Source organism: Micropterus salmoides, unplaced genomic scaffold (assembly GCF_014851395.1).
Source record: "Micropterus salmoides isolate LMB-PRFRI ecotype aquatic unplaced genomic scaffold, ASM1485139v1 Ms_hic_scaffold_19, whole genome shotgun sequence".
Classification (NCBI taxonomy): Eukaryota; Metazoa; Chordata; class Actinopteri; order Centrarchiformes; family Centrarchidae; genus Micropterus; species Micropterus salmoides.
Window position 1 is genome coordinate 24,088,120 of NW_024041039.1, and position 12,967 is coordinate 24,101,086.

Sequence of the window (12,967 nt, forward strand, 5' to 3'; positions counted from 1 at the left end):
GTAACACAAGTAAGGCAGGTGCAAAAACCTCAGCATCTTATCAAGTTTGGTTACAAAGATGTAATAAGGATATAAATAGTGATATGTTGTAACATGCCTGGTGGTAATTAACAACATTCAAAGTTTATTTTTTTGGTTCATGTTTTATTCACACTAATAAAGCTAATCTGTTCCATCGGGACTGTGATGGGATTTGATGACAAATCAGATCCTATCACAAATCTGTGATGATGCATGACATTACCTTTTTCCATTTGTCCCCCTGCCCACTTCAAACCAGTGAGAAGAGCACAAATCTCTCAGAAAATCTGTAATGTGTAATTACCCAAACTTTCAGATAAAATGTTTTCAGGAATAAAAATCCTCACCATGTGCTTTTTTTTTTTATTGTAGAATGTAATTTCATCTCACAGGTCTTTAAATCTACAAACTCATCACCTAAATACAGATACCCCCTTATTTGTATTGTTAATACATCATCTGCTTGTGGTGGTTCTGATATAACCGACAGGGACCTAAAGGCATCATATCATTTATCTCTTAGACGCACAGTTAATACAAAGCACAATAGCCACTTCCTGTCAGCTTAGGTTTTAATGGGAGGTGGAAAGTACTGACGTAAAGTTGGCTGTGGAAGAAAGATATCATGAGACAGGATGAACTTAGAAACCTCATTACGAAATTAATTCGCTGGCCAACAGGTCAAACATCCCATGTCAAGACGGCCTGTCCATTCCTGGAAACCTGGATCTCTTGTGTGATGAAGCTCCTCTTTACCAACCAAGCTAAACTCACCCTGATGCAGCACCCAGGCTCACAGAGTCTGGTTGACCTTGATTCACGCTCTTTGATGAGGCTGCGAGGTGGTGATAGATTCTTTATGAAGATCCTTTATGATGCGTGAAATTATTAATTTAAGGGAGTATGGCCCAGAGCGTGAACACCTCTACTTGAGCGCGACCCAACACTCCTTAAGTGTTTTGTTTCACTTGAAGTGTTGGCATTATATATTTACTGCAATAGATGATGGTTCAGGTCGTAATCACATAAAACTAAGCTAATAACATAGTGTTTCTTTGCCAGATCACTGAGCAGGGGGATCTTTTATATTCTAATACACATTACACACTCAAGCTGGGATCATTAAAGAACTGATTCGGAAATTCCTCCATCTTTGAGATGTATGATGGGAAGGAAACTAGACAGTAATTGATTAGTTACATTTCCTCTCTGATGTTTACAGCAATCTCTCAGTAAAAGGAAAAACTGCAATGAAAATAATAAAGGCCCATTGAAGGGACTTTGATCTTGTCTTCATTCTTCCACAGCAGCAGCCTGAATATTCCCTCTGAGCGTTCACAAACAAAAGACAGAAATTCTGATTACCATTAGCATGATAGCATCAAGTGCTGTCTGAAAAAGACGCTTTCTGTTAGAGCAGGATGCCAAATTAGCATTTCCTTTTATGTGATTTTCATGTGAGGCAGCGAAGAAGGCAACTATTAAAAACTCTTTTTCCATGAAGCATTTGGCATGGATGGGAATAGGTATCTCACGCAGGGTTTCATTTTCACTAGGTGTTGGGTCATGTAATGTGGTATGTGTTTGCTTGCTTACATGCTGAAGCTCAAAGTGTCCCAATTCTGATGTGTTTACTTCATGTGTCCCAGTTTTGATGTTTTCTGATCAGTGTGAACTGCAAAAAGCTGCATGGAGTCGCAGTTTTCCAATCCCCATCTGGACCACATGGAAGTGTGGTGCACAATCAGATCCCAGGGTGTGCAACCTCTAGCAGCTTGAATATGAATACACAAGAAATTGACAGCACTGCCATGACTCTGTTACTGCGTGAGAAGATGCACCAATTAAGTCCAAACTCAAAGACATGCACTGAACGTGAACTTTGTGGAAAACAAGCAGGAGTGGTTTGGGTTTAAGCCTTTTGTTCCAGAGTCTACAGCCATGCTAGCAGCTTTGTGAGGCATTTGGCACATTGGTGCTTTGAGCTAAATGCTAATGTCAACATCCAACATGCGCACAATGACAATATTAAAATGCTGAAGGTTAGCAGGTATAAAGTTTACCATCCATCATCTTAGTTTAGTGTGTTATCATGCAAACATTTGCTGATTTTGCGCTAAACCCAAAGTAGAGCAGAGGCAGGTGAAAATGTCATTAGTTTTGCAATAGGGCAAAACCCAAAGATTTTAAAAAGTTACTTAGGCTATATTATTACCAAAGCTTTGTTTTAGGGTTTATGTATTGTTGTCCTTGTTTTGAAGCATTTTGTGTCTTTTTATTCCGTGCACTCTTGTATATGTACTGTAGGCTATTGCTGTTCCTGTTGTAATGTATGCTGTGTTCCTTCTGTAGCGGCCATTAAAGCTGCCCAGGAACTGCAGCTGAAAATTATCCAAGATGGCTAAACTGGCACATTTACAGAAATGTCTATTTATGTGCACTGTCCCCATAACTTTACACTCAATAAATAAATAGCCTACAGATAAATGCTTTGAATGTTTGTGAACCATCCAACTCAAAGTGGTGGACAAATAACCGACCAGCCAACAGTATCACCCCTAGAGCAATGCTAATAGTGTAGCTAAAAATCAGAAAAGCAAAAATTTGGCCTTGAAGGTCTGCAGAGTGGACATCAGGGGTTACTTTGAAGGCATCAGACAAGGAATGAGCTGTCAAAATAGCCTGCAAATATGCAAGGAGGATACAGTAATGTACAAATCACACTGACCCAGAAACATTATACTGACCATATGAGTAAAAATGCCATAAATGTTGAGTGGTTACAACACAGTGTTTACTAAATGACATGATATAAATAGCAAAAAAAGTTGGAAAAGTCATGACCGTAGATTAATACAATACTTAGTGACAGAGAAATATCATGGGTTAGGAAAATGTTTAAATATTACAAGTAATATTGTTTAGACAAAAGGATTTAAATGACTGTTAAGTCAGTAAACAATATTTAAACTACTGGAACTCCAATTTTAGGGGTATGATTAAGATTTATTTCCTTTTGAAAATATACCCATAAATTTGTCATATGAAAACAATTTTACAACCTTGAACATTTTATCACAACAGGATCACACATTTAACACCCACGTACGTCCCTGCATTACAAATAATTGCCCTTAAATTGTTTTACAGTTTTTTTTTCTAAACATTTAAAACATTTTCAACAAAAAAACTAAACAATACAAGATTCCACTACAACTTTCAAATTGCCATCTATTAAATACCCAGTACCCCAGGGAAGAATCCGGACACGCAAGCTTGAAGTGGTGCGATCAAAGACAAATGAGAGGGGTGGAAATTCAAACCATAAATCTGTGAAGCTCAACTTTGTCTTGTCCCAAAGAGGGCAACATCCTGTAAATCTTTGCCATTGTGTCTGGCCACAGACTCTTTTATATCATATCAAGGGATTTGTCTGGCAGGAAAATCTGCCCATGATTTATTATGTTATAAAATGGGTTTAACATGCCACTTCTATAGCTAAAAGCTTTTCCCGAGTAATAACACCACTGACCGCTGCTAGTTCTCAGGAGTGTCTAGTGTTGCTGGAAACTGAGCTATATGGTAAAGACAAAGCTCAGACTTCACATTATAACTACTGCGTGTGTTTAACATTTCCTTGAGTTTAGAAAAAATTCCCCATTTAATGTCATTCCAAGGGGGACAATGACCTATTTCAAAATGTATGCAGCATTTCTCTTTAACATAATAATTGTGATTTTGCATACGAACACAGATAATCTTGCTGTTTTACTCAACAGTGACAACACTGCCGTTACAATGACCAAACAAGAACAAAGGCCTGGAAAAATACTTTTGACCCTATCATTCATTTTTAATTGTTCCGTCCAACAAGAAAGGCAATGCGTGCACATGCACAAAGAAACGCACAAATGCAACATGCGCACACCGATGCACTCACACATACGCGCACACGTGCACACATGAACAATACACACACCTTTCATACTGCAGCTAATATGGGTATTAGAGAATTTAGTCCTGACATGTTGCAGCGATGATAGCTCTACTGCCACGCAAAGATGTCCCCTGTCACTCCCAGCGGCTCCCTCCTTCACCTTGATGTCATGGTGAGTCGACAACATCATTACTCATCACGTCACCACTTAAACACATGCCTAGTGCAGCACTATATCACTCCCATATTGATATGTTGGTTATAGTATTATATTCAATGTACTGTATGAGAACATTATTTCATATAAACACGTCCACAGTTTCATATATCACTTTTATATTCACATGCCCACTTTATCACTAGATCACCGTCATATCGACACCCACTATATTAGTACATCACTTTTGTTTGTCACAAATCCACTGTGTCATAGGAAAAAACTTTTTTTCAGCTGATATGTGGACGGTTTGTTGTTTTGACAAAGTCCGTCTGCATCGGTTTCAAATCATTTTCATGTTTACCCGTCGTGGGCCACTTGTTTCAGTCACCTCTGCTGCTGCCCCGTTGGATTTGCGTGGAACGTACTCAATATCAAAGTTGCTCTTATGGCGTCCTTTGCCTCGGCTCCAGGCAAATAGAAGCAGGAAGCAGAAGATGACCACACCTAGGAAGGACAGGCAGCCCATGGCTGTAGATATAATGATAGTCTTAATGTCTATAGGGACGGTCATGTTGTACAGTACAGTCCCATTCCCCCATGTGCTGTTGGAGTCTGTCAGATAGTTTGAGCTCCTGTTGCTATAGTGAGATCTGTCCCCAATGCCCAGGCTCTTCACAGCTAAAGAGGCCGACAGGCTAGCGTTGCCAGCAGGATTACTAGCAATACACAAGTACACCCCGCTATCGTGCAGTTCCGCTGCCTTGATCTCCAGTGTACCATCTGGTTGGAGTTCCACCCTACCACTGCTCCTGGCTGTGATGTAGCGTCTGTGAGGTGTAATCCAGACCACTGAGGGCCGAGGTGCTCCCTCTGCCATGCAGCTCAGACGGGCCGGCTGACCTTCATCAGCCATCAGTAGCTGGGTTGTGTTGGGTCCAATCCTTGGTTTGGTGCAGGTCATGTACCTGGATGCCAGGGGCTCCGTGAGGTCACGGAGAGTTTTCCCCAGGAGCCGCTCAGGGGCGCTGCACTCAGGCTGGACATCCAGAATCTGCAGAGAGGGGGGCTTGTGACTGTTGAGCAGCCAAAGCAATCTGCAGTCGCACACTAATGGATTTCCACCCAGACAGAGCCTCTGGAGGCTGTCTGGTGAAGAAAACACTCCCCTCTCCAGAGAGTCCAGGCGATTCTGTGACACATCCAGTAGTTGCAATGATTTGAGGCCCGCAAATGCAAAGGGCTCAATAGAAATCAGATGTGCCCCTTGGAGACGAAGCTCCAGCAGGTGTGGGAGTTGGCCCAGCTCTCCCTGATGGATGTGCTGGATGCGGCAGTAGGACAAGTTGAGATGTGTGAGGTAGGGAAGGTTGCGCAGTGCTGCGCCGGGGAAGGCAGACAGGTTAGTGTTGGTTATGAACAACGTTGTGAGGTTCAGGCCGTGCAGGGAGAGGGGAGGCAATGTGTCCAGCCAGGGCCAGTAATCAATCTCTAGTCGGCGGAGACGCGTTAACCTCTTAAAGGAGAAAGGCTTTAGAAAGCTGATGCTCAAGTAGCGCAAACGCAGTTCAACCAGGCTGTGCAGATGTCCCAGAGCATCAGTAGGGACCACAGTCAGATTGGAACGTTCCAGGGTCAGACTTTGGAGCCCGAGTAATCCTGTAAAGGCCCGCTGAGAGATGAAAACCAGTTCGTTGTCACCCACCTCTAGGGACGTCAACCTGCGTAGATCTTGGAAGGCATGATCCAGGAGAACCACCAGTCTGTTGTGGCTGAGGTCAAGGCGGGTGAGGTTGGTCAGGCCTGACAGCACGCCAGCAGGAACCAGCTGAAGCAAGTTACTGCGAAAGTTGAGCGAGCGGAGAGCAAGCTGGGAACGAAATGAGCCAGGCTCGACCACACTGATGAGGTTGTCGCTAATGTCCAGGTCCTCCAGCTGCTGGAATGAAGAGAAGTTGTCTGGCGTGATGATGCGGAGCTTGTTCTTACTGAGGTCCAGGACGCGTGTCTCAATGGGGATGCCTTCAGGGATGGTGGACAGGCGCTTGCGGTGGCAACTGACTGACTTGCTTTGGGCAGAGCACTCACATCGGGCGGGGCAGCTCAGAGCCGGGCTGGCCAGGAGAAGCAACAAGGCCCCGCCCAGGAAGAGGTGGCCGTGGTGCAGGGCTGGGTGTCGCATGTCTCTTTTACCCACGTTGCCCTCTGTCAAGGCACTGCTTCTTGTCCATACAGAGCACCATCACGAACAAGCCCTGCGAGACACAATACATGAACAAGAAATGTGTTAGAACTCAACTCAGAGTGTCTTCACCGGTGTGCCCCCCCTCACCTACATTTTCACCCCTTTACACTTTATGTCTTCTTAAACTGCCATGTCTTTTCTCCCTTAATGAACTGTCCCTTTTACTGGCAAGGTGGATGTAATGGAAAACTCACAGCACGGTAAGAGAAATATCAACTGCAGAAAAATGTGAACGTTCATCACTGCTAACTGGGGATGTTTCATGAGGATTGACGATGACCCTCATTAGAGTGCAGTGAGGCTAAATGCCCATGTGGATTTGCTATTGCTGCATGTGTGTGACTGTATATTCTGCATCAGTGATAGTGGTTTGTATATGTTTGTGTGTGTATGTGTGTGTGTCTAGGAAAGCAAAGAAGAGATCTCTAACTGAGCTTAAATAAGTCTTATTTCAGTCCAGAATGTGGATCAGAAAAAAAGCTCCAAGATATTTCTCAGTTTTGTCTTAGTGACCCTACTTAGGGGTTATTTTACTAAAGTACTTTACTTACGTTAAATGTTGAGGTTGAGTATTTTCTTTTTATGGGGGTCTGTACTTTTACTCCCATTAATTTCAAATCCTTATTGTATTTATTGTTAATTATCTGTTACAAGTTACTGAGAAAAATAAAATAAATTTTGACATTGAAAATAAGGCACTTTCAAATGTCATGCTTTCTAATTGGTTAAGGTAGTCACAGCCAGCATAACTGGAACACCCACTTTGACATGATATTTAGAAATTAATTCATTAAGGACTGAATACACGCAAGAACTGAGATACAACATGTATCTGTCATACAGAATAAGCAATTTTACTTTTGATACTTAAATACATTCACTATGGAATACTTTTATACCTTTTTTGGATATGGTATTTCTCCTCTTTTAAGTAAAGGAAAATTGTACTCTATTTAAAGACAATTAGTCCTTCTTTGTTAAAGAGGTGGTATTGTGCTTTTTGGCTTTTTCCCTCTCCTTTATTGAGTTATATATCTTGTTTGTGCATGTAACAGGTTTGCAAATGAAAAAGCCCAAAGGGAGTTCCCATCTCCCACAGAAAGCTCTGCTCTGAACCACTTGAAAACAGCTCGTTTGTAGTCCAGCCCTTCACTTCCTTTACTTGTGACGTTAAATGAAAACACGTCATAAAGCTTGCCAAGCGGCTAGCGGGGTCAGGCACGCCCTCAAACCAAGCTAGTATGAGCGGAGGCCCTTTGGCTCGACTCGCCTTTGTTTGGTTTTCCATTGTAGAAAGGTTGCACCTGTACCTGCTTCCAGGTACTTTTTTTCGTATCACCTCACCTCCGTACAGGTTCCAAGCGAGCTGAGGGATACTAAAATGTAACGTGAAAACACGACAGACTGCTGATTGGTCAGAGAGAATATTCACTATTCACTGCATCTTCAGTGTGTGTACCAGACAGAGGCCAGCAACAGAAAGTTTTATATTTTACAGTTTTCATATGGAATTTCATCACTAAATCCACTTTAATCCACAAAGTTTTGAGGTGAGAAATCAGCTGTGTAGATTTCGAATATTGACAGTTTTACGAGAAGTGATGGAGGAACAAAAATGTGCTTGAATATTTTCTGAGTTGAGGAGCTCTGCAAGTTGCTGCGGGGGAAGCCTGTGCCAACCCCGGGAGGAGCGTGAGAGGCCGGCCAGCCGCCCGCTCACAGAGCCCTCTGCTCCCGCCGTCGCACAGACCGCTGCAGCAACAACGGCAGAGGAAAACAGAGCTGGAAGGTTTTCATACGGCTTATCTGTCTTTACATTCTGAATAATATTGAAACGTTTTAACCGTAGACTGTATATATTTTAAGAGCTGTGTGGATTGCTGGTGTGTGTGTCGCATTGAACATTACATCGACTATGACGACAAGCTACGTACTATCTCTGGGTACTATCTGCAATGGAAAACGGAGCAGGGCCGAGTAGAGTCGAGTCTATCGATTTGCGCTATGGAAGCATTTTTTGGCAAGGCACGACGATGCTACTCCGACTCTGTTTGGGCCTGGAAATTCAAAATCACAACCTGTAAGTATGCTTTATTGGTTGTGAATTATATTGAAAATAAACGCGGAAATGTAACTTCACAGACTGTTCAAGTGCGGAGTTGTTGTAAACGTTCACCTGATGTGAAAGCTACTGAGCAAACGTTCAAATTGTTCGGCCAATTTTTATGTAAAATTGAGTTGAAATATGGTGATTTTTGTAGTGGTTTATGGTAACATGTGGAACAATGATGTTGTGGACTTGTGAGTAACTTATACCATCTGCTAGGTTACGGTCGCAGTCTGAAGCGGCTTTGATTTGGATCACACTACCTTGTTTCTTACGACCCGCCCTTCACTGCTTCTGATTGGCTAGTAGTCCTTACCTGGGAACTGCGCATGTGCAGCTCCCAACAAAGTTTTTGTACAAGTAAGATGCAACACATAGGGAGAGGAGCTGCAGCAATGTGCAGTATGAGAAAAATATGGTGTTTTTTGAAAATTAAACCATGTAAACCTGTTCCGGTACAACCCCTAAATAGGATTTTGAACCTGAAAATGAGCATAATACCATCTCTTTAATTTTAGCTCAATGGCGCAGCGGCAGTGTTGTTGCATTTTGAACAGCAGGAGTGGGGTTCAAAGCCAGCTCAGGGCAAGCCTCCAGCATGGTTCTCCATGCATAGAGAGGAATATAATACAATCAAACTCACGAACATCTCCCCAGAGTTCCCAACTGCTTTTTAGGAGCAATATGCAAGACAGTAATGATCTCAAAAAGATACAATGATGAGATCTCATCTGTTACTTTCATTTATTCAATTGTAATCTCAGTTCAGTATCCATTTGTCTTACCTAAGTCTCAAAACCTCAATCTCTCTTCATCCCATCCTTTTCTCCTAATGGGGTTTTAGGAGCAATAATTCAGATTGGAGTGATCTCAAAAAGATATACTATCAAGATCTTAGTGTTTTTTCAAGAGTTAAAGAAAAGACTATTCTGAGGAAAACATTTTTCCTCTCGGAGGGGGTGTGGTGGTGAATGGACAATGTGGCAAGTGTTCAAACTAAAATACAAACTAAATTGGAAGTGAAATGGCAGCTTGTGTTTGTTGAATCCACAGTGTTTACAGCAGTTTTTGCCAAGCACACATGACCCCCGTAGGATGAACGGAAACAAATAGAAGTGACTTAATGGTCTTTGCTTGATAAATAATTGATATACCAAGTAATCTTAATGATGTCTCATTGTTGCATTTTACAATGAATACCCTAAATTTTGATATTTATCACCAAGATGTTGTGTTCAAATATATGGCGTTTGGCCACTTCCCAGCCACTCTCCAGGGAAGGTTTTACGGGAAGAGATGATAATGACAGGGTAATGAGGGGAAAGGATGCAGAGTTCAGCTGTGAAAGATGATGTTCTCTCTGAGAGCCGTGACTCCTCACAGCTTGGAAAGAGCTTGACAGCAAAAACACCATCCGGCAGCCACAGGTTGTTGAATTGAAAGATGGCTAAGTAGACAGAGAGCCTGACCATAATTGCCTCATTATCAGTAGTATCTGTATTCTGCTCATGGCTATCTCTGCCAAATAGGTGTGCAAAACAGAAAAGACACGAGCAGTGGGAATTTGTGTGCACTATCATAAACGAAAAGAAAAATGCTCGAAAAGAAATATGAAAGGCGCCTTTAAAAAGCTTCAGACTGCTTGCAGAGCTCTTGTCAATCACAGCAAAGCAAAATCCCGCCAAGGTAAGCAGATGATGAGCACACAGACAGACACCTACCTTACTTTGATAGTGAAGTGAGTGACATTCAGAAAATAGCCAAGACGAGGCAGAAGGAGCCGGAGAGCACACTCCCTCTTTCCCTTTCCCACAGCACTCGCCCCTCTGCACTGCTCGTATCTCCATCTCTCTCCCTCTTCCTCTGACTGTCGCTGTTTTATCTCTCCGTCTTCATGCTCACAGATCTTCCACCTAACTCCTTTCCTCTCCCCAGCCCTGCCTGGCCTGGCAAAAGCCCCACTCCGTTCACGAGTCCCCGCAGGCTGGGGCTTTTTATCGATCGCATCGCAGAAACATCAGATGCCAGGAATGTAGCCTTTAACAAAGAGCAGGCCGTTGCCACAGCAACTACAAACCCTTACTCCCATCCGCTCAATGTAGTCTGCCAATCAAATTAATGAAAAAAGGAAGAAATAGAGTAAGGAGGGTGATTTTTTTTCATATTCCTTTAATCCCTGTGTTGAGAGAACATACAAATTGAATACATTCCTGGAAATTCAGTTTCATTGGTATAGCGGAGCTTAGTTTAAGGTATTTCCAATCTGTCATTCTGGCTACCTTGCTATTTGTCGACCTGTCTTGTTGCCCATCCATCTGGTGTTCTGGTAACTATCTCTGTCTCTCTACCTTACCTCTGTCTCTGTCTCTCTTCCTTATTATCCATCCACAAGCCTGCCTCTGTCTTTGTGAATTATCTGTCTGCCTTTACCCGTCAGCCTCTGTTCCTCTCTGCCTCTCTGTTTAATAATTACAGTCCAGTTGTCTGTTGCTGCAGTGGGGAACTGGTCTGGTGATCTGTCAGTTGTGTGTCAGGCAGTATGCCGTCTCTACTCAGAGAGATGGTGCGCACGCGAAAAACACCTCAGTCATGTAAGTTATGAAAGCTCATATTGAAAGAAAGCACATGATGAAATGGCTGTTTTTATGTTGGACCCTTTTCTTTTGGTTTCTCTGGAGTTAAACCTTAATAGAAAAGACAAGTTCATCTTCTCTGACAGGCCACTGAGAAAAGAAATCTAATTTCTTAACTGTAAATGTATTAAAAGAGAATATTCTGCATTTTAAAGCCGGAATCGTCCTAACAAAACAGACACTTTTCCGGTATATGTCATGAATCAAAATCTGTCCAGATTCAGGCTTCATGGTGCAGACATGATTCACTAAAGACTGTAAATCATGTCCTTGGATTAAAATACTATTTCAGCACTTGCACAAGTGCATAACCTTGGAAAATGAGGAGCTTTGATTCTGCTGAAGACCAGGAGTCTGTTTGATGTCCGATCCATATCTGGCATACGCAGCCCTGTCCTCTAACTGCTTTTTATTTCCAGGTCTTCAGTTATTTGCCTGAAAGACATGTTTCTCCCACAACAGAATAACTGAAAGGATGGTTGACAGCATGTAATCTAATATAATAGTATGTGACCCTTCAAGTATCGGTCTATATGGCAGAATGTGGTTTCAAAGAAAACAATATAATGGAGAAAAAAAAATCCAAGAAAAGCTGTCACAGCAGTAACAGATAGCAAATGCCTAAATTGTATAGTTAGAATTTTCCCATCCCTAAAAAATATTGCTTCTGCTGTTCATATTTTCTTTTGTATTGCGTGGCACCTGTTCAGAATTAGCCGGAGATTTAGCAGCTTGTATTGATGAGGCCTCTGATTTTTCCAGGAAAATAGAGTTGAAGCTTCTCCGACTTTCAGGCATTGGCAGATGGTGGAAGGAGTGAAAGGCAGATGGAATCACTTCCAACATGTTAAGAAGTACAGAGTTACAACAGAAGGTTCAGTGATCCCAATTTTAAGAAACACTGTAAGGAACAATCACAGGTAAATAAAATAAAAGACATCAAATCTCATTGATTTGCAGTTATTAAACAGTACACATCTAACTGCGCATATTTGCAGAGACGTATGACATTTATAATTGTTTAACGCTACACCAATAGTTTTACATTAACAATGAAGAAAAGCTGTTGCTCATAGTGCCAAACCCTCAAGTAATTATGATCCAGCTCTGCAGTTCAGCTGTCAGGAGTGGCTCTGCCTTCTCCCCCATCTTCTTGTTTCTTGTGTTTTCCCCTCCCTGCTGTCTTTGGGCCTTTCCGAAACTAGACCCACGTCACCTCCATTCCGTCACGGAGTGAACTCTGGTCGGAGTCACCATCACAGCCAAATCGAGCTCCCTAATGCCTTATGCAGACTACATGGCTTTCAGCGTCGACCGATCGCCGTGCTGTTCAGACTACACAACTTGCCATCATGTGACGGGAGTCTTGAAGTCGTTGTGGCGTTCACACTATGTGACTGATCAGTGACAGGGGGTCACACGCTACACGAGCTGACAGCAGCTGTGTCACCTGACACTGGTCTCCAAACCACGTTTTGTCAAGAAAACACACGTGAAATGTGAAAAGGGGAAATGATGGGAACCTACTTATGACACAGCTGTTGTTTGTTATTATAAAGATAAACATTATAAAGACAAAGAATCTGGGTGAAAGACTGGATTAGCACACGCAGGTAGCAGGGACTGTCTGAGCTACAGAGAGAGCTGGAGGTGAGCAAAAAGTGTTTTGTAGTGAAAAAGTAGCTGCCTGCTCTGCCAGCAGTCTGCTCTCATTGGCTGGATGTGGATGTTGAGTCAGCCGACTCTTCCAGATATTTGGCATGCTAGATATCTGGCAGACATTGGCGATGTGTCAGAAATGTGTTGGGGAGCCGTTTTGATATGTCGTTGAGTAGTTTACACATAACGACTGGCGACCGCAGATCAA

General features: G+C 42.5%; 1 protein-coding gene across 1 annotated transcript in view; it reads right to left on the reverse strand.

The window, feature by feature from the left end:
- Positions 1–2,063: 2,063 nt before the first annotated feature.
- The window catches only part of lingo2b (leucine rich repeat and Ig domain containing 2b), a 37,698-nt gene continuing 26,794 nt past the window's right edge, over positions 2,064–12,967 (reverse strand). The window contains exon 2 of the mRNA XM_038728006.1: positions 2,064–6,370. Within this exon, the coding sequence (XP_038583934.1) occupies positions 4,459–6,297 (1,839 nt within the window). The 5' untranslated portion in view covers positions 6,298–6,370 and the 3' untranslated portion in view covers positions 2,064–4,458. The remainder of the gene's footprint in view (positions 6,371–12,967) is intronic.